The 26,908-nt window shown below is 38.6% G+C and overlaps 1 protein-coding gene across 1 annotated transcript in view; it reads right to left on the bottom strand.

Annotated features, from left to right (window-relative positions):
- The window catches only part of FSIP1 (fibrous sheath interacting protein 1), a 185,997-nt gene that overhangs the window by 116,832 nt on the left and 42,257 nt on the right, over positions 1-26,908 (bottom strand). Inside the window, exons 6-8 of the mRNA XM_054565599.1 lie at positions 26,013-26,137; positions 24,437-24,547; positions 10,661-10,819 (exon numbers count right to left, since the gene is read on the bottom strand). Of these exons, the coding sequence (XP_054421574.1) occupies positions 10,661-10,819; positions 24,437-24,547; positions 26,013-26,137 (395 nt within the window). The remainder of the gene's footprint in view (positions 1-10,660; positions 10,820-24,436; positions 24,548-26,012; positions 26,138-26,908) is intronic.

Raw genomic sequence — 26,908 nt, 5'->3', positions numbered from 1 at the left:
AAAGAACAACTTACAGGGAAACAACAGTAGAGTGGACGAAGCCGAGAATCAAGTCAATGATTTGGAACATAAGGAAGCAAAAAACAACCATTCAGAACAAGAAGAAAACTTTAAGAGGACCAACATACACCTCACAGGGGAGCCAGAAGGAGAAGAGAAAGAGCAAGAAATTAAAAATCTATTTGAAAAAAACAGTGCAAGAAGACTTCCCTAATTTGGTAAAGGAAATAGACATGCAAGTCCAGGAAGCACAGAGAGAACCAATTATGATGGATGCAAAGAGACCCACTCCAAAACACATTATTGAAAGGCCAAAGATTAAAGATAAAGAGATACTCTTAAATGCAAGAGAAAAGAAGTTAGTTACTAGAAGGTTTCCAGACGGGAAGGGGGAGAGAGAGAATGGGTGAAGAGGTGAGGGGATTAAGAAGTACAAATAGGGGACTTCCAGCCAAGATGGAGGTGTAGGTAGATACACTTTGCCTTCTCGCACAACCAAAAGATGGACAAATTTAAAAACAAAAAATAACCAGAATTGCCAGAAAATCAACTGTACGGAAGTCCAATAACCAAGGAGTTAAAGAAGAAACATTCATCCAGACCGGCAGGAGGGGTGGAGATGGACAGCTGGGGTGGAGAGGACAGGCAGCCAGGCAGTGGCTGGAGGACCAGGTGGTCCTACATTTGTGTGCAGATAAACCGGGAGGAACAACTGGGGAGCGAGGCAGACGCCACAGTCCAGGGTTCCAGCGCAGGAAAAGAAAACCTCAAAACCTCTGGAGGCAAAAATATGGGGGGACGGGGGATTGCAGCAGTGGAAGAAACTTCCAGCCTCACAGGAGAGTTAATTGGAGATCCCACAGTGGCTTAGAACGTACACAAACCCACTCACCGAGGAATCAGCACCAGAAGGGCCCAATTTGCTTGTGGGTAGTGAGGGAAGTGACTGAAAACAGGGCAAGAGCTGAGCAAGCAGTGCTGTTCCTGCTTGGACCCCTCCCCCACACACTGTGTCACAACGCAGCAAACTGGGTTGCCCCACCCTGGCAAATACCTAAGGCTCCACTCCTTACAGCATAACAGGTGCTCTGAGACAAAGAAATATGGCCCAAATGAAAGAACAGATCAAAGCTCCAAAAATAGAACTAAATGATGAACAGGTAGCCAACCTATCAGATGTGGAGTTCAGAACACTGGTAATCAGGATGCTCACTGAAATGACTGAGTATGGATGCAAAACAGAGGAAGAAGTAAAGGCTATGCAAAGTGAAATAAAGAAAAATATATAGGGAACCAACAGTGAAGAGAAGGAAACCAGGACTCAAATCCAAGATTTGGAACAAGGGAAGAGATGAACTTTCAGCCAGAACAGACTGAAGAAACAAGAATTCAAAAACAATGAGAGGCTTAGGAACCTCTGGGGCAACTTTAAACATTCCAACATCTGAATCATAGGGGTGCCAGAAGGAGAAGAGGAAGAGCAAGTAATTGAAAACTTATTTAAAAAAATAATGAAGGAGAACTTCTCCAATCTGGCGAAGGAAATAGACATGCAACTCCAAGAAGCTTAGAGAGTCCCAAAGAAGTTGGACCCAAGGAGGAACACACCAAGGGGCATCATAATTACATTACCCAAGATTAAAGATAAGGAGAGAATCTTCAAAGCAGCAAGAGAAAAGGAGACAGTTACCTACAAAGGAGTTCCCAAAGGACTATCAGCTGATTTCTCAAAAGACACCTTGCAGGCAAGAAGGGGCTGGAAAGAGGCATTCAAAGTCGCGAAAGGCAAGCACCTCCATCCAAGATGACTCCGTCCAGCAAAGCTGTCATTTAGAATGGAAGGGCAGATAAAGTGCTTCCCAGATAAGGTCAAGTTGAAGGAGTTCATCATCACCAAGCCCTTATTATATGAAATGTTAAAGGGACTTATCTAAGAGAAAGAAGATCAAAAACTATGAACAGTAAAATGACAAGAAACTCACAACTATCAACAACTGAACCGAAAAAAACGCAAAAACAAACTAAGCAAACAACTGGAACAGGAACAGAATCACAGAAATGGAGATCACTTTCAGTGTTATCATCAGGGAGGGATAAGGGGGATAGTGGGGGAAAAGGTACAGGGAATAAGAAGCATAATTGGTAGTTACAAAATAGACAGGGGGGAGTTAAGAACAGTATAATATAGGAAATGGAGAAGCCAAAGAACTTACATGTATGACCCATGGACATGAACTTACTGGGGTGGGGTGGGGGGAATGCTGGTGGGAAGAGGGTGCAGGAAGGAAAGCAATAAAGGGGAGAAAAAAATGGGACAATTGTAATAGCATAATCAATAAAATATATGTTTTAAAAAGTACAAATAGGTAGTTACAGAATAGCCATGGGCAAGTAAAGTACAGCATAGGAGGAAATGGAGAAGTCAAGGAACGTATAGGCATGACCCATGGACAGGAACAATGGCGGGGGGACTGCCTGAGGGAGTCGGGGACCCTGGGGGGAGGGGAGGACAGGGGGAATAATCAGGAGAACTGTAATAGCATAATCAATAAAATATAAATTAAAAAATAAAAAAAAATTTTTTAAAGTCTTCAACATCATTAAGGCATCAGGGAATGCAAATTGAAATCACAGTAGGATATCACTACACAGCCACTAGAACCCAGATGAAAAAGTTTCACACCATATGTTGGAGAGGTGTGAAACAGTGGAAATCTCATACGTTGTTGGGAAGTATACAATAGTACAACCACTTTGGAAAATTGGCAGTTTCTTAAAAAATTAAACATCTGTCTATTCTATGATCCAGCAATTCCATTCCTGTGACTCTCTCCAAGAGAAAGGGAAAATGTATTACTCATTTTGTATGTGAATATTCATGGCAGCTTTATGCACATCCCATATTTGGGAGAATGATAAACAGTGGCAAGCACCTGATGCAAGCTGGGACAATCAGACCCTCTGTCTGACCTCTGTCTTGTGATAAGTTTTGGTCAACGTTGCGGGAGGAGCATTAAGGGATTGGAGGGCAGAGAAAGAATGCTCGGGGTGTTTTCCCCTTCCCCTTGCTGCTTCAGCACTATGGTTTTGGCTGTGATGCATTCCTGAGGTGCCCATCAGGAAGGTTTTCTTAGATTCAGCTGCATATTCATCCTCAAAGACAAATAGAGACCACACTTGGAGTCAGCCTATTCAGACAGATTTAGGACAGGAAATACAGCAAGGCAGTCAGGTATCCCTCTTCAATGGCAGTTTCTGCTGCAGTCCTTGTCATCACAGTAAAGGCACAAGGGGCATGGAAGCTACCCTGGTTTAAAAGCTTTATACCCAATAGAAGCATCATCTCTTGAAATGACTTTATAGGAACAGCATCCAAGGTCCCAGCAAGGGACACGCCTAGCTACAAGAATCACTGCACTTAGGGAAGTTCGAAGCGTGGCCTCCCCCTCAGGTCTTTAGAATTCTCCCAATCCAAGGGTCATTTTTAGCATAAGCGAGGTTGCCTCCTAACGTTTTTGAAATTCTAACTTTCATCACTTGCCAGAGAAACAATTAGGAAATTAATTAATGACAGCCCAAATTCTCAGGCTGAAAGGGAAAGGACTGGTTAATCCTTTGCCCACACCTTCTATGATTACAACTTTTAATGGCTGATTTTTCAATCACAACTCTAGACCTCAAAGCTCCAATGCTCTTTTTCTTCCCCCTACCCACTGTTGCTAGACTGTGGGTGTACTAACAGCCCTTACTGGCTCCTTTAAATCTATAAATAGTTCCTTCACTTAATTAATTTCAAAGTCCAAGCTAAATGTTCTTTTCTGTTTCTTACCAAGAACTCTAACTGGTATACTATAGGTTTTTTTGTATGTATATATGTATGTATGTATATGTGTGTGTGTAAACATTTGCAGATAAATAGACTGGAAGGAAATTTAACATTATGCTAAAAATTTTAATTATTTTATCTTGTTTTTCTTAGATATTTTTATTTCCTGAGTTTTCTACAATAAGCATTAATTTCATAAGCAGAATAAGCTATTTTTAATTTTTAAGAAAACAAGAAAATTTCTACCAAGACTATTTTTGTTCTTTTCTGACAATGTGACTCTGCACCTTAAAAGTTTTGTTCTTTTCTGACAATGTGACTCTGCACCCTACAAGGCCTGAAAGTTAGATTTGGATTTTAGCCCTGGTTCTGCTGTGTACTTTTGAGCAAGTCACTTTCTCTTTCTGGGTCTAAATTTCTTCCGATAAAGTTTCTTCAAACTCTAATAGTTTATGTGTCTGTAATTCTCTACAGTTAGACCTAAAGACATGTAACATCTTTACTCAGTCATGGTCTCTGATAGCATAACCATATAGTTGAAATATTTAAAGGACAGCATTTGGTGAAAGCAGAGGCTAAGAGGAAGCAAGAAAAGATAGTCATTGATTCTGACAAAAATTGCCCAGTGGTATATTCAAGAAGCTCTGGGGTACCAGGAAAGATTCTACTGTCTCATCAATGTGCCAACCAGCACTGTCTGTTTTCATGATCATCAAGAAATATCTTGATCTCCTATGATAATAAATATTTGAGCAGACTTTCTGACCATCCATGCCTTTTCTGTGTTTCTGAGTCATATAGGAGTGCATTTATTCAGTAAAAAGTAAAATTCAGTTCAGTTGAAGCTCTTGTGATATGCACAGAATATCTAAGGAATCACAGGAGGAGGACTCTCCCTGAGGTCAATAGATACTTGTTGATTTGATTTATTGATTGCCAAGGGATTCTAAGTTCATCCTTACAAAAATATCTATGCTGTTGACTGAGCCAAGAGTGGTCTTTGAAGTTAAGTAAACTTTTTTCCAAAAGCCAAATACAGAGGAAATTATCCACATCTTCCTAAGTTATCTGACATGCAAATAAGGCATGAGGTAAGGGCCAGAAAAATACAAAGCTGCCTAAATAAAGCCAGCTTTCCTATGTTTTCAAAGTAATGCTACACTTTTCATAGGCTACTGCTTTTACCTGTCATCAGATGGATCATTTGCCAGGCAGTACTAGAAGTAGGGGTAAAATCTTTCAGACATACTATTTTTATCATCTTGGAATGTTGCCATGAAATGAAAAAAACCTTGACTACACAGGAGGCTTAACATTAAAAAAAAAACAAAATATAAATATAAGCTTCAAAGTAATCTGTAAAATATAGGTCAATTCCTCAGATTTAACTGGGAATGTTTGATAGGTTAACATTAGGGGCAAGAACCTCTGAAGTATGTTGTTTATTCCCCAGTCCAAATTTGCATGCTTTTAAGAGTGGCATACTTTCATAGTTTTGGGAATTGAACAGACGGTCAATAAGATTTCTGTGCTTGTGACTAGCATACGTAAGAAATTCCTAGGTTCCTGCCTTCAGCCAGGCTATTAAGTAACTTGAAGTCATCTGGACTACATGGCCATTATTGGAATTCTGAAAATCCCTGGACTCAAGAGTAAAAAATTTTTCAGGTTTACATGTTAAACAATGGTTTATATTTCCTCAGTTTTATCTACTGTTGAAACAGGAAGAGGCAAAAAGCAGTTAGTTGTTGCTATCAGCAATAGGATGCTCTTGGTAACAAAAGACATAAACACAACTATAATTTTCCTCAATCAAGTGTTTGTTGATATTTTGTTGGTCTTACTCAATTGTGTACTACTGAATCAACATTTTAAGAACAAGAAAATAAATCAGATTAAGGACAACCTTTATGTTCAATTAAACTACTTGGTTTAAAAACAAAGAAATAAGTCTTGTCAATGAGAACCATTTCTGAAGACCCTCTCCCATGGTAAGAAAAAAAATCTTACAATGAACTAGAATTCTAGATTTAGTAAGACTGATTTCATGAAAGATAAATAAATTATATTATTTTACAAGAGCCAAATGGAATAAATGTATTGTTAAATCCACTTGCTAAGGATTTAAGAAACTGAATGCTTATATAACTCCTGTATCTTAGATTTTTCTGGAGAAAGCTGGAATCTAATACAGCTACAAATAAGAAATACCATACAAAATTATGGAACATCACTCTATTTTATGGTGGAATTTATAATACATGGAAAAAAAGAAATGATTTGTTGGAGAGTTAGGAGATGAATACAGGAAAGTATTCACAGTTAAACCACAGATCTTTAACAAAATGCTTCAACTAGTTCTCTTTTGCTAAGATGAAATGAAAATAAAAAGCAGATGTAAAACTGCAGCCACATGATATTATTCACATTACAGCCCACAGCAGTAATATGCCATTCATTCTTCTGAATGCAACCACATACTTTGTTTTACAAAAGGAAATCAGATATGTAAAAGCCAAATGGTGCTTTCAAAATACTGCCATAAAGTTAAGAGCCAGGCCAGGGCATCTACATGAGAACATTATAATCAGCAAGCTCATAAGGAAAAGAAGGTTTCCTCTCTTCTCCTTTCATAAAAATCAATACTTTCTTAATCTATGAGTCACATTTTGGAGTCCCTCAAATGATTATGACTCAGGCACATTTATCATCCTAGTCTTAACGTGCCTACCAACTTGGCACCTTCATAGTTGCAATAGTCAGGTTAGTTAGAAAGTCTGCATGTTTCAACTGTTTGGGAAACAGTTTTTGGACCAAGTTTTTTTTAAATCCAAAGGAATCGTTTAAACATCATGCCTTCAAATAACTTTTTCTTTCTCTGTGCTCCCCCAACCAATACTTTCTCAGTTCCTGTGATGTGGTACTTTTTGTTTCATTACATGATCACTCCACAACTTGTTCTGTGTTTACATCCTATCCTCCAATACAAGCTGTTTTAAGGTCAGAGATGAAGCCACATACTAATCTGGATACTTAGCATCAACCACCACAGCATCTCTCATGAAATAGGCTGGCAGTCAAAGATGAACACATGAAAGATGAAAGATGAAAGATGGCCTGTGCAGGGGCTGGACAAGCAACATAAATGCATGAAGTAGGATGCAGGGCCTGTGATACACTATGAAGTGGTGGCTACTGGAGCCAACTACACGCTTTGCACTCCACATAAAGCAGCAGTTGCTACTTGGCTCAGCCCTGTAGTGAGCCAAACATGGATTCAGGCCCAATGTAGCCAGGTTTCCTAATTTTTCAGAAAAAAATAGAAATTCAGATTTTTATATGCAGTTACCCAATTGTTAAATGTTGGCTAGAAAAAAAAAAAAGGTGGTAAACCCTCTGTGGGTTAAAGGAAACCCACCTGTGAGCCCAATCTGCCATGCAGGCTGCCAGTTTTCCACCTCCTGATGTATAGTGACAGTCTTCTCCTAGGCCGCTGACCCTTCTGCCTCATCCACAAGTTCCTCTCAGCCCCCTGTCCCTCACTTACAGAAACAGACTTTCTTGATATTCCTCTTGGATATGCTTTCTCTCTCTTCCCTCTGAACCATCACAATACTTTGCTTATTGCTTTCTATTGTGCTAACCTATTTTTTCTTGTACCTCAATTATCTATGTATAGTCCGTGCCTCCCATAAGGAAATAAATTCCTTAAGTCATATTATTATTATTATTATTATTATTATTATTATATCATTGGTTGAATTCTGTGTCATACACTGCTAAGTACTTTACATAGATTAACTCATCTACCCTTTTAAAGAATAGTATTATTAGTATTATTATTATTATTACTATGAGGAAACTAGAGTGTGGAGTGTTTCCAATTAATTCCTAAGTCCTCAGAACTAGTAGGTAGAAGAGCCAGAACTTGAAAGCTTTTAACTCTACAGTTCTATATTTGCCTGACTTATCTTTAAGAGCCCTAAAATTCCTTGCACACAGTGAGCACTTAATTAATATTTGTTGAATTGATTGTTGAAAAGGAGAAATTTATATTTCACTTAAAAGACATTCTTTCTTAAGAAGCATGGAGAAAACTTACTAATGAGTTAATGGTTTGAGGAAGGGTTAAAAAATAAAAATAACGTGAATATTCACTATAAATATTTGTGGTTCAGCAATAGATTGGGGCCCATTCATCAACTGAATAGATATGCCAGGTTTATCCCAAGATACTTTTCAGTGTATTTATGCAAAAAGAATTCCAATCCAAAAATAATATCCGTAAAATAATTTTCCAAGTTAGCATTTCTGGCTTGAAAATTCAATGTGCAGTTCTGGTTTTAGTTAGAAATGAGAAAATGCCAAGAGGAAATTGAACAAAAGGCTCAAAAGATATTCTTTATTTTGCATGCAAGAAGCATTAATTATTTTTCAACAACTAGGATGTCATATCTCTGTTTCTGCATCCAGTGAGAGTCCCAAAATGCAGTTTTTTCTTTTCCCTCCAAATATATGATATCCCACATAAAAATATATAATCCTAGTACATAACAAATATGCAATGTACTGGTTTACTTTTTATTATTTTTTAAATAGTTTATCAGAGCCATAAATGTGAACTCTGAAAATATGATTTAGATGACGATGACAGAACCTGACCATAGCCATGCTTCACTTAAAGTCCTAATGGCTAAACAGATCTCTAAATTCTCAGTTTCTCTTTCAAGAATAACATTTGACAGCCATGAAAAAGACATTTTCCATCTTTAGAGCCATTATTTGGCTTTCAGATGTCAGCTACCCCTGAAATCTAACAAGAACAAAAAACAACTCAGCTGTAACAGGAAAACAACAAAGAATAACCCTGAACAATTTTATTCCCCCATCTTGGCCCGCCCCCTTTGAGAAACGGCATCCAGCAACATAAATAAACTACCAACGTAATTAGTGTCAATATCCAGGGGTACATGTGGGTGAAAACAGAGATTCCAATTCTCTGTTTTCCAAGAACTCTGATCCCAATCCAGAAATTAGTGGTTTCCACTACCACCACTATTGCTGTGTAAAGCACTCAGAAGCAGCTGTGTCTGGCCCTTAGACACACAACCTAAGGAAGCTAAGTTGGCTCCACAAAGGCTTGTCAATGACCAAACTTTTTTTAGAACATTTCAGCACTGTTCTCTTCCCCTGAGGTAGTTTCAACTGGCCCAAAGCCAAATCCCTAAACTTTGATTGAGAGCTTGGAGCAAAGATTCCCTAGAAAGCAAAAGTATTACCTATAGACTACTGATATTTAAATCTTTTTAAATAAAATCACATGCATCTAAGATTGTATGAAAAATGATTTGATAAGGTGTTTACAAAACTGATAAAAGGTTAGTAAAATAACAAAAGACCAGCCATTTTCTCTTCAGGTGATAACTACCACTCAACCCCAAACTAGATCCCATGAAGTACTTTAAAATAACAGGGAGAAAAAGAATTTTACTTTTCCAAAGCTGCTATTATTCTTCTGTTTTTCTACACCTTCTACTAGCCTTATAAAAGAATATTTGTGGGAACTATCAAAAGAGGAAACACATTCATTTCCAAACCCTCATAGGAGGACAGTCAGTGATCAACCTAATGAGCTTAACTGCTTGATGTTGAATTAAAGGAGACAGAAGAATGTGTCAGAATAAGGGACAAGTGGCTACCATTGCTAATAACTAGAACAAGAGGAATAAAAAGAAACATGGCTCTCAAAGGACTAATTAGTGCTCTAACCATTTTCTTCCTTATTCTGTCTCCTGACCATGATCAACATTCACATCATAGGTGTGCCAGAAGGAGAAGAGAAAGAGCAAAAAACTGGAAATCTATTTGAAAAAATAATGAAAGAAAAATTCCCTAATTTGATGAAGAAAATAGGCATGCAAGTCCTATGCATGCCTCTGTGCAAGGAAGCACAGAGATTTCCAATACAAAGAAGCCAACTCCAAGACACATCAGAATTAAAATGCCAAAGGTTAAAGATAAAGAATCTTAAAAACAGCAAGCAAAAGCAGTTAGTTATCTACAGGAGAGTTGCAAACTGTCCACTGATTTCTCAAAAGAAATTTTGTAGGCTAGAAGGGATTGGCAAGAATTATCAAAGTCATGAAAAGCAGGAACCTACAGCCAGGATTGCTCTACCCAGCAAAGCTATCATTTAGAATTGAAGGGTAGATAAAGAGCTTCCTAAACAAGAAAAAACTGAAGAAGTTCATCATCACCAAACCATTATTATATGAAATGTTAAAGGGATTTATTTAATAAAAAGGAGATCAAAACTATGGACAATAAAATGGCAATAAATACATATCTATCAACAATTGAATCTAAAAAACAAACTAAGAAAACAAGAACAGAGACAGAATCATGGATACAGAGTGGGTTTTAATGGTTGCCAGATAGGAGCTGAGTATGGGGGAATGGGTGAAGAGGTGAGGGGATTAAGAAATACAAATAGATAGTTACAGAACAGCCATGAGGACGTAAAGTACAGTATAGGAAATGGAGTAGCCAAAGAACTTATACAGAAGACCCATGGACATAAACAATGGTGTGAGGATTGCCTGACAGAATGGAGGGTACAGGATAGAGGGTAGAAATGGGAGGAAATTTAGGACAACTATACTAGAATAATCAATAGAATATAATTTTTTTTTAAGTACTGTCACTGCAGTTGTAGTCATGGAATAAAAAGCAATTGGGAAGAAACCTCTTTAGTTAACTGGCAGGTTATCCAATGTGAACTAGCTTTAGCACACATAAACCTGAGCTGTCCATGCACTCTTGAGTTTAATGTACCTGATCATTCTGGTTTTCAAGCCTTGGAGAAAAGCTGGACATTATTGGGGATGCTGCAGAGAGTTCTTGGAGTTTTCTATCGATTTCAGCAAGTTGCTGGTGCTGGGTGGCTTCAAGTGTGTATCCTTCACCTGTGACCAGCCAGCCAGACTGATCACCCTAGGAGGAAGCAACAGTCACCAGATCATTCCCATGCTACCTTTTTTCAAGAATATAACATACCTTTAGGACTGCTACATTGATGCTCAGGACTTCACGAAAACAAATTTTAAAAAGAAAAGAAAAGAAAGGCACAGACTTAACACTGGCATAGTCAAAGAAAAATATTAAATAGTGTATGGCTTCATTAATTATCTGTGCACTCTTCATAAAGTATCTTCATAAATTACACTTTGTGGGGGTTTTGCCCTGTGGAAAAAAAATCTCTTAGCCTTACAGTCTGGTTCTCACTGTACTGTCATTTCTCTACTTTGAAAAAGTGGTTGTGATATGTTAAACAGGGAGAAATCATGTTTACCCTATACTGGATGTGGTATTTTCAAAATTTTTCCCTGAAAAGTAACATAGGATCTATAAACTCAGTTCTTTGGATTTTATGAGCTTAACTGGTTACCTAACTCATTCAATTAACATTACAGTTTCATAATAGGTTGACACCCATTCATAACATTCATTAAAAAATCTCGTACTGAGTGTCTACTGTGTGTAGGCATTACAATGGATTATTCAATATGAATCTCACAGTCTGTGACCTCAAAGAGTTCTAAGTCTCTTGGCAGCAAAGATTTTAACAAGGTGTGAAGTTCACAGGTAAGCCCCGAACACCATGGGAACCAGAGAGGGCCAACTACCCTCTGTTAGTTGGACAGGAAGGGACAAAGTGGTTGGAGAAGGCTTCCTGGTAGAAATAATCAAGTTTAATCACATCTTAATAAAAGAAACAACATATTCTTTAAAACAGGAGCTGGTGAGGGCAAGACAGGAGGCAGGAAACCCAGTTAAGAAGAACTATAATCTATAACAAATATGGTGAGTGCCTGAACTAAGGAGTGCTTCCTGAGGCTGCAGAACATAAGACAGATGTCAGAGAAATTCAGGGAGTGAATTTACAGAACCTGGAGAGAATGTGATGGAAGAGTAAAGGGAGGAGGGAGGATCAAGGATAAAAACTAAGTAGGGGGAGAATCAAGATGGCAGAGAAGTGAGTGGAAGTCACGCTGACCTCCTCCCAGGACCAACCTGGAATTACAACTAAATTGTAGAGAAATCACCTGGAACAAACAACTGAACAATAGCGAGAAAGAAGCCTTGTAACCTTGGAGACAGAAGAATCGGCTTTAGCGCAATCTAACGGATAAGGAGTGCAGTAAAAACTCGAAAAGGGCAGGCGGGGCGCCCACGGGCGGCAGCACCATGGCACCAGAAGGATATTGAAACGGCCAATTGGATCCCTCTGAGAAGAGTGGGGTCTAAACCATAATCAAGGATCTCCAACCTACAGCACCAGAGCCCACAAAGTACACAGAAAACAGCCAGCTGCGAAAGGCGGCAGGGTTTCTCTCTGCCAGAGACAGGCGACTGGAGACGCAAAGAACTGTTTAAAGGGCCAGTGCAACATTTATATTTGCAGCCACTTACCCTGGTCTCCGGCAAAGGCAGGGGAGAGTGGGATAGAGACCCCTGAGGAGAGACTGGGGAAGGAGGCTTTGGGGAGATAACTGAGAGAGAAGCCGGCAGAATCTCTGTGCTGACTCATCCCCCCATGCAGCAGCCATCTTGCTCAGAGGGCAAGAGTTCTGGGGGATTCAAATAAAATTATCATTTTAGTCATCCTCTTTAAATTGCACCGGTATTTATCAGAGATGAAGTGGGGGGGCACTCCATAATGAAAAGGCCCCCCAAACTTTGAGAGAATACAGCAAATTTAAAGGATGGCAGGAAGTTTGGTACAGTTTGAGGATACAATAGATAGGTCCCCTCCTCAAAGTGTTCCTAAATTCATCCTGCTGCACTTCACAGATTCTCCTCTGAATCTCTGTTTCAGCATGTGCCACCATCTATCTGGCTTTATAGTATCAGTATCAAATGGCTATATCCCATGCCAGAGAATAGGACAGAACCCTCTTTCTCCTCAGAGGAGGTGCAGGAAAACACTCTCAGCAAATAGTTTTAAAAACAATAATAACTATAAAACAGCAACAATCACAAAAAATGGCTAAATAACTAAATAGAATAATAGACATGGTTGAAACCCAACTTGGAAAACTGTACAATGACCTCCTATGAGCAAAACAACCAAAAAAATAAAATAAAATAAAATAAAATAAAATAAAATAAAATAAAATAAAATAAAATAAAATAAAATAAAATAAAGATTATGAGGAAAATGTTATAAGACCTGGAGGAGAGATCCAGAAGTTTCTATACCCATTTGTGACAGACATTTATACACTGACTGACTTGATCCCTTTTCCCACTTTTATTCTTCCTTGTCTTCCTCTGCTATAAAAATGAGAAAGTGAAATAACTGAATCCTCAGTCTCACTCGCAGTTACATGGGAAATGAATGGCTATGTGACAAAGCTTGGTCAATGACAAGCAGGTAGAAGTCCTAGGGACATCATACCTTCCCAAATGAAAAGGCAAAGCCTCAGAGGAGTGTCTCTTTGTCCCTTAACCCTCCCTCTTTCTTTCTATCTGGAAATGGACACATTACCTACAGATGCTGCAGCAATCTTACAAAACTAAAAACAAAAACACACTAAGAATGTGGATCAGAAAGAAAGGTGCTAGCTGCTCACACCTGGACTTCTTGTAACTGAAGAAAAATAGTCTTTACTCATTTAAGCAACTGCTTATAAAGTGTTCTGTTACTTTCAGCCAATCACATTTCCAATTAGTATCTCATTTTATAGATAGTCAAAAAGGAAAGAAAAGATGGAAGAAATAAGTAAAGGTAATTTTCCAAATTAAAGACAGACTTGAGACTTCAGATGAAAAGGGTCTGCATGGTACCATGCATGAACCAAAATGATTTTAAAGACACATATAAGATGTTCTGAAAGAATTTGTGAACTCAAAAATAAAGAGAAAATCCTATATGGATCGGGAATAAAAGGAGTTTGTACCTAGAATTCAATTACCACCATTTGAGGCTCCCATTGTAGCTATCATTCAAATGAGAGAAAAATAAATTGTTATATATGAAAACAGTCAAAAATTATCTACACACTATTATTTCTTAGGAGAAATTTTTTAATCCATACGAATAACTCAAGAAAAATTTTTTGTACAAATAAATAATTAGTTGAGCCTAAGTACATATTTAATTCTGTGGCTAAAAAATTTGGCTACTGTTGAGAAAGACTCAACATACAAGAAGCATACTGTTTTTAAAGGAAAAATTTATAATATTTTGGAACTAAGATTCCAGGTGATTTCAATACATTCTAGAGGAGAAGTGGGAGAAAAAGGAAGTAAAAGTATATCAAAAATCTTGTTTTGTTAAGAAGTAAGATTTTAGGGAGTAATTAATTAAGTTAAACAGAAAATACACATTTCAATATATTTTAAGAACTTGGGAGTTAACAGCACTCGATCAGAAATAAGATACCAAATTTTCAGAGGATCAGGGGTAAAGGGGGTAAAGTTAAGAAAACAAAAAATATATATAATAAGTGGAATATGATGTAGGACATCAGGAAAAAGTCCAAAAATTATCATTGTTCAAGGGGTGGTTCCATGGTATAACAGTGAACACACTGGACTCTCTCAAAAATTATCATTGATCATAAATGTATGAAAAAATTAAACATCCTCATTAAAATATAAAGAGTATGGAATAAAGAAATAATAACAAAAAATACAGAAAAAATTAAATATAAAGGCACAAAAGCAACAATAAAAATCCAGCTATGTAGTATTTGTAAAAGATCTAAGACCAAATGATAAAGTTTAAAATAAAGAAAGTGATAAGACATTAAGGACTAACAAAAATAATATGTAAAAGGTAATATTAATAACAAAAATGCCTTCTTAAAGCCCTCCTAGAATGTGTAAGGGACATCTACGGTGCCATATTTTGGTGCCCAGAGGATCAGTGAGGCAGCAGCTTGCCCAACTTCATGATTAATAACAAAGCCAGGAATAAGGCCCAGTTAATTCTTACTGTTACCTTAACTTTGGTCAATAAGATCAACAAATCACCCCCATGAATTCTAAAGCTAAAATATCTCAGAATTATGTGGGCATTTAGCAATATCTTACCCATACCAGGCCTCTGCTTCATAAAACACATGGGATGCTAAGAGGTGTGGCTGTCCTCTGGCCTGGCAGGGGACCTCCCTGGGCAACGTCGCCAGCCACGGATGTAGCAATACCGTACTGCATTCCTTGACACAGCCCCCACTGCCCCATGAGCCTTCACCATTTTGGAAAAGATTGTTTAGAGCTTGGAGTCTGTTCTGTGTTGTGGATTTGCTTTTGGTTTGGGGTAGAAACAGTGTTTGCCCACCCAGAATTATTTTTAGTGGATTTAGTTGTCAACATTTTAAAAAGAGGAATGTTTCCCTTAAAAAATCTGAATTTCCAGCGTCTCGATATATTGGAGGACCCAGGTAGCCCTGGCAGGGATTTCTACACAGCAGCAACCAGGTGATGCTGCGTGTTGGCTCCCTTGGCCTGGCATGCCGTTGCCCAGTGGTCACAGCTATTGCTGCACACACTGCTTTTGTACATGGAGCAAAATCACCCTCAGAACCTACATGTCTTCAGCTGGGTTCCCTAGATACAGAACCCAAGACAGGGATTCCTGTTCAAGTGCCTTATGGCAGGAAGGGGATGCAAGCTAGAGAAGTCCGCCAGCAAGGATGTGGCCTCAGCTGAAGACCAGCTGACCCCTGGGGAAGCTCTGGAGAACAAACTGCACCACAGAGCTAATCTCATCTTGAGTGAGAAAGTAGGGTTGGGGAGGGGATGCTGTAATGGGTTGTTCAGCTTCCATTGAGCCCAGGACAATTCTCCAGGAAAAGAGGCAGCTGTGCACCCTTGGAACAGGGCAGGGAGGTGGATGCACAGACAGGTGCCAGGTTAAAGGGATCTGGGCAGAGCGCCAATAGCATCCACTATATCATGTCTCTATTAAACGTAGGGGAATAAAAACTAGAAGACAGGGCTAACAGCTTCAAGGAACACAGAAGAACATATTTCTTTGTAGAAGTAAAGAATATTGTTCTAAGCTTAGTATGCAAACACGTGTAAATGCTGAGCCTCCACACTCCTATGTGACCTGCCCAGGCCCTATAAATACTGGCATTTGCACCGTGGATCACATGCTGTTCTCCTTAGACTCAGTCTGTGCTCCCCCTAGACTCACCAGGGAACTGTATGCTCCAAGTTAGCTGGGCAGGAGCAGGACAGTGTTCTTTAGGATTACTGAAGACTACACTGAAATATCACGGAGACAATTTAGGGATAATAAGAAATATCCAAAATAAAAAAATACAGGAAAACACATGTCATCAGTGACTAAGCCCATTATACCACAGGCAGAGGTTATTACTGTGATAACCAATGTGTAGTAACTCCTATGATAAAATAACCCTTTGAAAGTCAATAATGGGAAAAGATAACAGTCAAATAGGTGGAAGGTGAGTCCACTTGCCCTTGCCACCAACTCAGATACTTGGCTGATCTTCTGAAAAATAAACTGAACATTCAGAGGAATCTTAGCTGATACGAAGTTTGGAAGCCAAGGAGTACAGAACATGCTTCACAATGGGTAGTAAAGAGATTTTGTAGGCTGAATGGGAAATATCCCACGCGTGGTGCCTGCAGCTACGGAGAGCCTTGTCAGAAATCATGGCTTTGCAGCTCCCTCCCTTCCCAGGGCAGAGAAGCCTCAGGCCCGGGCAAGGAACGACTTGGATGCACAAAGTCAGGGAGATCCAGGCTATAGACCCACACAGAGAGCAGCACACCCACAGCTGCAAAGGCAAATGCCAACCAGAAGAGTGTTGGGGAGTGGGGTGGGGGGGTTCTGTCTGCACCTGGGTCAGATGGAAGCAGGCCGCAGCTGGCTGTGACTGTGAGAGACTTTTGGCTTCTTGGAGAGGTGGTGGGTTTGGAAAGCCAGGCAGTGACTCAGTGCTGCAATGGGAGTGCCTTTTAAAAGTGGAGCTGAGGTGTGCTGGGCAGGAACTCCATGCACAGCTGCCCTGCCAGCAAAGGGAAAGGATTTAGGGCAGGTTTGCTCCCACTGAATATAGCTGGGCAGGGCAATCAGAAAGGTGCACAGTGAGGGTACTTCTTGGCTCCAGCCCTGTGCAGCTGGCAGGCTGCAGGCCACGCAGAGTGGAGAGTTTGGGACTGTGTCTGCTGCAAGGGCAGTGGACTGGGAACTGGACTGCAGGACTCCCCCATCTCCTGCAGGACTGCAAGCACCACCAACAGAGGAACTCTGCAAAACAGGCAGGACAGGCTCAAGAACCCCCTGCAGGGTGCATATCTGCAAAAGAAAGAGAGATGCCTAAAGGGCCCAATCTGAACTTCTCTCAGGGAGACAAAATACACTGGTTCCTAGGGCCCTATTCCAGTGAGGCCTGCGAAGCAGGGAGATCAGAAATTGGTGCAGCAAGAGGGAAACAGGGCCCTGCCCCGCCTCCATCACACAGAGCTGCCATCAGCACCAAGCAGGAAAGAGTTGACCCCATTACACAGGTTGGTACCTCCCTTGAAACAGACAGCTAGTTCAGCAGAAACTATACATTATTGGAAATAAAATGGGACAGACCAAGACGGATGGTGCAGGGGCAGGGGGAGCAGACCCACAATTTCCCAGAACTGAACTGCGCCTCCCAGGGGAGACCCATGAGTCCCACCTTCTGGATCACAGCAGAAGCCCCTCCAGAGGTAAGTAAAGGTGATGCAGGCGGTGCTGCCAGCAGTTGGATGACACACCCCAGGACCTTGAACTGACAAAAAGCCAGAGACAGATCCAGAAAGAGAAGACAGAAGGCAAATGCCAAACTCTGCTGAGACGAATTCCACCTCATTCTTCTTCGGAATTTGTGTTTTCTTTCTTTCTTTCGCATAGCTTTTTTATATTTCTTCTTTTGCTTCTATTGTAGTCCCACTAATGGACTATCTTCTTTTATTTTTTATTCTTTTTATTTAGATTTTTATATTATTTTTTATTTTATTTTCATTTCAAATCGCACATTGTACCCCTCCCTCTCTTAGTCCATTTTGCCTTCTTTCTGCCCTTTCTTATTTTCACTGTAAATTTCATTTTCCACCTTGCTATGCCTTGTTCTTATTCCTTACTTACTATTTCTCCTCCCTCTATCCTCTCAAACTCATTCTTCCTTCCCTTAGTAAGCTCATATTCTCTTTCCCCTTCTTATAATACTCTTATTTTCTTTCCATCTTTATAAACTGTAGCTTGTTTGGCATGTATATTATGATTATTGCTGTTCTTCTCCAAATAGTTTTCTTATTTCTTCACTATTTTTTCTTTATTTCAAATCTCATAGGTTACTCTCCCCCTGTCTTACTCCAGTTTGCCTTCCTCCTGCCCTTGCTTATCTGAGTTTGGGATTTTATTTTTTTCCCTTTTTTGGCCTGGATCCTATTCCTTATTCTTATTTCTCCTCCCTCTGTCCTCTCAAAATCATTTTTCTTTATGGTCGACATCTCATATTCTCTTTTCTCTTTCATATAATATTCTTATTCTCTTTACACCTTTATTAATCTTTGCTCAGCTATCGTTGTTATTAGCCCTGTTGTGGTTTTTCTGCAATTTTGTCCCCTTTGGCTCACTACTTTCTTAATTTTATTTCAAGCCTCATATTATACCCTTTCCTTTTATTTCATTTGGCCATTGACCTTCCCCATTTTACTTATGCTATAAATTTTATTTTCTCCCTTTTTTCATCTTGTTTCTATTCCCTACTCTTATTATTTCTCCTCCCTCTGCCCACTCAAAATCATTTTTCTCTCCTTTCGTCATGATACATTCCTCTTTCCTTTCTTATAATATTCTTAATCTCTCTCCACCTTTAGTAATCTTCGCTCAATTGCTGTTGATACTGCAGATGTGGTAGGAGGGTATTTTTGCTAGCATGGGTTTGGTTTTCTGGGTAGTCGTGCTTTGTTAACCACCACCTGTACAACAGCATACAAGACAAGATGGAGGCAGTGACTCCCTGTCAGCCAGCTGGAGGTGGGAACTCACCAACGAATGAGCCATCAATAATCATAGCCCAAGTACAACAAGAGAGCCCACATAAACAGAATAGAGGACAACCCTAGAGCATCCATATCAGAAGAACAAAGAGACTGCACCACTGAGTCCCAAAGAATTCCTACCACATATCGCAGAACTACATCCCATGAATACAGGAAGGCAAAGTCGAACAACCTGAGATGCAAAAACAAACAAAAACAGTTACCTAAAATGGGTAGACAAAGAAATAAATCCCATCAAAAAAAAGGAGGAATCCCCAGAAAAAAGAGCTAAAGGAACTCAAGGTAAGAAATCTATCAGACATAGAATTCAAAATAATGCTTATGAGAATGCTCAAGGAATCAGTGAAAACTATGCGGAACTTTATGGAAGCTACGAGGAACTTAATGGGAACTACGGCAGCATGAAAAAGGACGTAGAAACAATGTATAAGAACGAGGATGACTGAAGAATACAATACTGGAAAAAAGTTAACTAAAGGAATTAAAAGCAGGCTAGATAAAGCAAAGGACCAATCAGCAAGCTGGAAGACAAAGTAGAAAGAAATACCCAGTGAGAGTAACAATAAGTAAAACGACTCATAAAGAACAAGGATAGTTTAAGGGAGCTTCAGGACAACAACAATATAACATTTGCATCATAGGAATATCAGAAGGAGAAGAAAAGGATCAAGGGATAGAAAACCTGTTTGAAAAAATAATGACAGAAAACTTCCCTAAATTGGTGAGGGAAAGAGTCATGCAAGTGCAGGAAGCACAGAGGGTCCCAATCAAGAGGAACCCAAAGAGGGTCACTCCAAGACATATCATAATTAAAATGGCAAATTTTAAAGACAAAGAGAAAATCTTAAAGGTAACAAGGGAGAAATAGCTAGTAATATAGAAGGGAGCTCCAATGAGGCTATCAGCTGACTTCTCAACAGAAACACTACAAGCCAGAAGGGATTGGCACAATATTCCAAGAAATGAAAAGAAAGGCCTGCAACTAAAAAATTCTGCACCCAGCAAGGCTCTCATTGAAAACAGAAAGCAATATAAAGACCTTCCCAGTCAAAAAAAAAGAAAGGCTAAAAGAATACATCTCCACCAAGCCAGCACTGCAAGAGATGCTAAAGGGACTGCTATAAAAAGAAGAGAGAGCGAAAGACAGAGACAGAGGCAGAAAGAGAGGAATAGGTAAAAAGGGAAAGAATGGCAATGAATGACTACTTAACAATAATAACCTTAAATGTAAATGGATTAAATGATCCAATCAAAACACACAAGGTAGTCAAATGGATAAGAAAGCACAACCTGCACAGATGCTGTCTACAGAGACCCACCTCAGAACAAAAGATCTATAGAAGCTGAAAGTGAAGGAATGGAAAAAAATATTCCAAGCAAATGAACATGAAGAAAAAGCTATGTACTAATACTTCCATCAGACAAAATAGACTTCAAAACAAGGCCATAAAAAGACACAAAGAAGGTCACTACACAATACTTAAGGGAGTAGTCCATCAAGAAGATATAGCCCTCATAAACATATATGCACCCAACATAGGAACACCTCAATATATAAGGAAAATCTTGGAGGACTTCAAGAAAGATATGGACAGCAACACAGGCAGCGTAGGAGATTTTAACGACCCGCTGTCAATAATGGATAGATCTTCCAAACAAAGAACCAACAAGGATATTGTGGCACTGAACAACACTCTACATTAAATAGACTTAGTTGATATATACAGAACCTTTCACCCCAGAGAAGCAAAATACACATTCTTTTCAAATGCGCATGGAACATTTTCAAAGACAGACCACGTGGTAGGACACAAAACGAGCCTCAACAAACCCAAGAAAACTGAAATAATATCAAGCATCCTCTCCGGTCACAACAGCTTGAAACTAGAAACCAACCTAATGGAATAAAATGAAAAGCATTCAAACACATGGAGACTGAATAACATGCTATTAAATAATGAATTGGTTAACAATAAGGTCAAGGAAGAAATCAAAGTGTCTGAAAACAAAGGAAAATGAACACATAACAACCCAAAACCTATGCGACACAGCAAAGGCAGTCCTGAGAGAAAACTACACAGCAATACAGGCCAACCTAAAGAGGAGAGAAAAATCTCAGATGAACAACCTAACCCTACATCTATGAGAACTAGAAGAACAAGAACAAACAAAGCCAGAGTGAGTAGAAGGAGGGAAGTAGTCATGATCAGAGCAGAACTAAATAACATAGAGACTAAAAGAACAATCCAAAGGATCAATAAATGCAGGAACTGGATCTTTGGAAAGGTAAACAATATTGACAAATCTTTAACCAGACTCATCAGGGAAAAAAGAGAGAGGACCCAAATTCATAAAATCAGAAATGAGAGAGAAGTTACAACCAATACCACAGAAATACAAAGGACTGTAAGAAATTACTACAAAGTATGTGCCAAGAAATCAGACAACCTGGGAGAAATGGACAAATTTCTAGACACATACAACCATCCAAAGCTGAATCAAGAAGAAGCAGAATGCCTGAATAGACTGGTAACGACTAGTTAAGTTGAAGCAGCAATCAAAAAACTCCTGGCACACAAAAGCTCTGGGCCAGATGGCTTCACAGGCAAATTTTACCAAACATTTAAGGCAGAACTAATTCCTATCCTTCTAAAACTATTCCAACAAGGCCAAGAAGAGGGAAGATTCCCAAACTCTTTTTACAAGGCCAGTATTATCCTAATTCCAAAACCAGATAAAGACACAACAAAGAAAGAAAATACAGGGCAATGTCTCTGATGAACATAGATGCTAAAGTCCTCAACAAAATATTGGCAATCCGAATCCAGAAATATACTAAAAAGATCAGACACCATCATCAAGTAGAATTCATCCTAGGGATGCAAGGATGTTACCATATTCACAAATCAATAGACGCAATATGCCACATAAACAAAAGCATTTGATAAAACCCAGCACCCATTTATGATTAAAACACTCAGCAAAGTGGGTTAAAGGGAACATACCTCAACATAAAAAATGCCATATATGAGAAATCAACAGCCAACATCTCACTCAACGGGCAAAAACCAGAAGCTTTCCCACTAAGATCAGGAACAAGACAAGGGGGTCTGTTTTCACCACTCTTATTCTACATACTACTGGAAGTCCTTACCACAGCGATCAGACAAGAAAAAGAAATATCAAAATTGGAAAGGCGGAGGTAAAACTGTCAACACAATAGTGTACATGGAAAACCCTATAGTCTGCACCAAAAACTACTTGACCTAATAAGTGAATTTGTCAAAAGAGTGGAATACAAAGTCAATATTATGAAATTGAGGGCATTTTTACACACCAACAATGAAATATCAAAAACAGAAACTAGGAGGAAATCCCATTTACTATAGCAACAAGAAAAATAAAGTACCTAGGAATAAATTTAACCAAAGTGGTAAAAGACCTGTACTCAGTAAATACAGAACACTGAAGAAAGAATTTAAGGAAGATACAAATAAATGGAAGCATGTACCATGTTCATGGACTAGAATAATTAACATAATTAAAATGTCCATACTACCCAAAGCAATCTAAAGATTCAACACAATCCCTATTAAAATACCAATGGCATATTTCACAGATATTCCAAAAATTTATATGGAACTAAAAATGACCCTGAAGAGCCTCAGCAATCTTGAGAAAAAAGAACAGAGTAGGAGGGATCACAATACATGATATTAAACCATACTACAAGGCCACTATAATCAAAACAGTATACATAGTATACTGGTACTAGCATAAGAACAGACACATAGATCAATGGAATAGAATAGAGAGCCCAGAAATAAACCCAAATCTCTAAGTTCAAATAATATTTCACAAAGATGGCATGAGCATACAATGGAGTAAAGATAGCCTCTTCAATAAATGGTGTTGGGAGAATTGGACTGGTACATATAAAAAAATTAAACTAGACCACCTGCTTACACCATACACCAAAAAATTCAAGATAGATAAAAGATTTAAATATAAGTTGTGACACCATAAAAGTCCTAGAGGGGAACATAGACAGGGAACTTTCAGATATCCCATGTAGCAATATTTTTGCCAATATATTTCCTAGGGCAAGGGAAATAAAAGAAAAACTAAACAAATGGGACTATATCAAACTACAAAGTTTCTGCACAGCTAAAGAAACTATCATCAAAATGAAAAGGGAACTGACCACATGGGAGAACATATTTGCCAATGATATATTGGACAAGGGTTTAATCTCCAAAAATATTTAAAGAACTCACACAACTCAACACCAGGAAGACAAACGATCCAGTTTAAAAATGAACAAAGCACCTGAATAGACACTTCTCCAAGGAGGACATACAGAAGGCCCACAGACATATGAAAAGATGCTGAACATCACTAGCTATGAGAGAGATGCAAATTAAAACCACAATGAGATATCACCTCCCACCAGTCAGAATGGCCATCATTAATAAATCAACAAACAACAAGTAAAGTGCTAGCGACACTGTGGAGAAAAGGGAACCCCAGTGCGCTGTTGGTGGGAATGTAGACTAGTGCAGTCACTGTGGAAAACAGTATGGAATTTCCTCAAAAAACTAAAAATGGAACTGCTTTTTGACCCAGCAAGACTGGGTCAAAAGAACCAATGCACCCCTATGTTCATAGCAACATTATTTATAATAGCCAAGTGCTGGAAAGAGCCTAGTGCCCATCAGTAAGTGGACCAAAAACCTGTGGTACATATACACAATAAACTACTATGCAGTAGAAAGAAAGAAGGAGCTCCCATCTTTTCAACAGCATGAATGGAACTGGAGAGCGTCATGCTAAGCGAAATAAGTCAGGGGGTGAAAGTCAAATACCATGTGATTTCACCTATAAGAGGAATCTAATGAACAAAATAGAACCACAGACATGGAAACATGAAACAGACTGAAAGTGACCAGAGGGGAGATGGGATGGGGATAATGGTGGAAATAAGGTGAAGGCACTAGGCAAAGAACATGTATGAATGACCCATGGACAACAATGTGGAAATTGATTGTGAGGGGTGGGGAATGGGCAGAGGAGGGCAAAGTGGGAAAAATTGGGACACCTGTAATATAACAACAATAAAAAGATGATTTTAAAAAGCCAATAATGAATTGACCAAGAATAAATTTGAAGATTTCAATAAAAATAAAGTAGCCTTGGCTGGTGTGGCTCAGCAGTTTAAGCTCCACCCTGTGAACCGAAGAGTTGCAAGTTCAATTCCCAGTCAGGGCACATGCCTCGGTTGCAGGCCAGGTCCCTGGTTGGGGACATGTGAGAGGCAACCACATATTGATGTTCCTCTCCCTCTCTTTAAAATAAATAACTAAAATTTTAAAAAATAAATAAATAAATTTGTAAAACAGGATTTTTAATGTCAGAGAATATTGTCTCAATTTAAAAAATTATTGTTGATTTATACTAATAAGGCAATAATATGGTTAAAAAAATAAATATTAAGAGTGTAAATGTCATTGAATATCAGAGTTTACATACCTCAGAACTGGACAGTCCCAAATCTCCATCATCTAAGTCCTTCAACAGTTCGGCCAGCCTTTTCATCTCTCTATCAATCATAACCACCGGTTTTCCTGAATTCTTTGCCAACTAGAGAATGCATTAATGAAAAAATATTAAAAACTCAAAACAGTTCATAGTTCAGGAGAATAAAAATGAAACCTTAGTACAGATACACTGAAGAAAAATTTGTAAGATTAGGCATTTTTCATTTGCCAGGTAATTTCATTTTATGTCACATTTTTGGTATAGGTCCATTCTCCAGGCAAATGAATTTCCACTGTAAGCAGGCCCTCCTGTTAACCATTTTTAACAAGCATTTTCTTTGAAAAAGAAAATAAAACACATGCAGTTTTCAAACCTCTCTTTATATTATAGCAATGCAAAAACATATTTGCTGGGGCATTTGGAATCTTCCTGAACTTCCTATGTGGCATATATCCGCTAAATGAAATTGCTTTTAAAATTCAAGAACATCATAATCAAGAGTTTAAATCAAGAATTAGTTACTGTTGTTAAGAGGGAAATCTATGGTGGAGCTGCTGTGTCACCAAGAACTTGGATATAGGAAAAACACTACTGCTCTTGCAAAAAGAGTAAACAACACAAAGAGACAGTTCAAGTTGGAAAGGTTTCTTTCAGGTTATAGGAACATGGAGCAAAGAAAAAACCAAGAGTCCCAGGCTCGTTCTGACAGGAGAAGGCTGACCCATGAATCCAGTCTGCATGGAAATGACATGCCCATTGTGGAAAAAGGGTCGGGCATCAACTGTGAAAAATTGTTTAACTTTCTCCTCTTGTTAAGACTTCACACTCACCAATGCAGTTTTCTAGTGACCTACCAGCCTCAGTGGTTTTCCATGAGCCTTCTATCCACTGCACTTAGATTTCTTGCTGTAAATTAATTAATTAGCATTCTGGTCTAATACAGGAGCCTCTGCCCTTGGTTAATCTGAGTCTGCTTTAAGAACAAACCAAGTGAGGGCCTACAATGCCAAGGTCAGGCCTTGAGGCAGGGAGCTAATCAAGGCAAGTGACAAGTGAAGGGCCACCAGGAGGCTCAGTTGAGTGGGGCTAGGTAGGGATGTGAGGAACAACCAGTTGGCCGTGCCAGCTCTGCCAGGAGCATTTTCCATTCAAATTCCCAAACGCACCAGCCACAAAATCAGTCTCATTACTCTAAAAAGCCAATGTTATTAACATGCAATTTAAGATCTGGAAACATGTTCCAAACTCTTATCTAAATAAATGTTTTCAGATTACAGGAACAAGATTCATTTCTGGGTAATAAAATAAATGTATTGAGTTGCTAGCATTTTTAAAGGGGTGGGATAGGATAGGATAGGATAGGATAGGATAGGATAGGATAGGATAGGACTGAATAGAAAATAGTGAAATACTGGTTCATAAAACTTTTCTTTCAGTTAAATATGCTGGTTAAATCACATATACATGTATCACAATCAAAATATATTTAAAGACACTGAACACAATTATTTCCATTTTCACAACTTATTTAGTCCACATTCTGGCTTCTAAATTTTTAAGCACATACCTCAATATTTCGCTTAATAAAATCCTGGCTGTGTTTATCTCTGAGCTCAATCTTTTCTGTACTTGAGAAAGGTCTCTTTTCTGCTTTGATCAATGACTCATTACTTTCCACATCATGGGTAAAATCTAATATTAAAAAAGTTAAAAACTTTTTCACAATTATAATTGCCCATTATGCTAAAATTTTACCTTAAGCATATATTAAAATACATAAGAAATAAAACACACATAGAAGAACTTCCAAATTCCAGATCCAGAAACCTAATATAGAAATTTATTCTTAAAAAGATAAATGTGCTACACACTTTACAATGAAATTCCCGCAAAACTTCTGTTACTGATTATCATGTATCAAACTTGTTGCTATTGATTCCTTTGGAATCATGGGGCATATGAAAAAAACTGCAGGTGACACATGTGAAGGAGAAATCTCTGAAGTTATGGGAATTTTAAAATATATTTTATTTTACTCTTTCTATGAAACAGAACTTTCTCTAAAGACTAGGTTCTTTATTAATTTATCATCACCCATTTGAATAAACTTTTTGTTCAAACCTGTCTTTTAAGCAAGGTCTGGGCTAAGTGTCCTGGATGCTCTCCATCCATCTGCTCAAACCCCTAGGGCCCATCCTAGTTTGTCAGTTTCCTCAACCTTTGAATGGAGGCTTAAGTCAACTTCTGAGTTGTTCAGACACTGAGTGCTCAAAATAAGGGTAAGAAAAATACTTTTGGACTCTTACTCCCTTTATTAAATATCTTGTTTTCACTGTAGTCATATTTAAAGCATTTAAAACAAGATCATATGAAATCCTCATTAATGCTTTAAAACTATGCATAAAGAAGAATGTTCTTAAATGACAAATGGAGTTCACTCTACAAAATAGGATAAATTGCCAC

This window comes from Pteronotus mesoamericanus, unplaced genomic scaffold (assembly GCF_021234165.1).
Source record: "Pteronotus mesoamericanus isolate MK-2021 breed Mesoamerican mustached bat unplaced genomic scaffold, CSHL_Meso_final contig_164, whole genome shotgun sequence".
NCBI lineage: Eukaryota > Metazoa > Chordata > Mammalia > Chiroptera > Mormoopidae > Pteronotus > Pteronotus mesoamericanus.
Note: the sequence above shows the minus strand (reverse complement) of the source record. Positions and strands in the feature narration are given on the sequence as shown.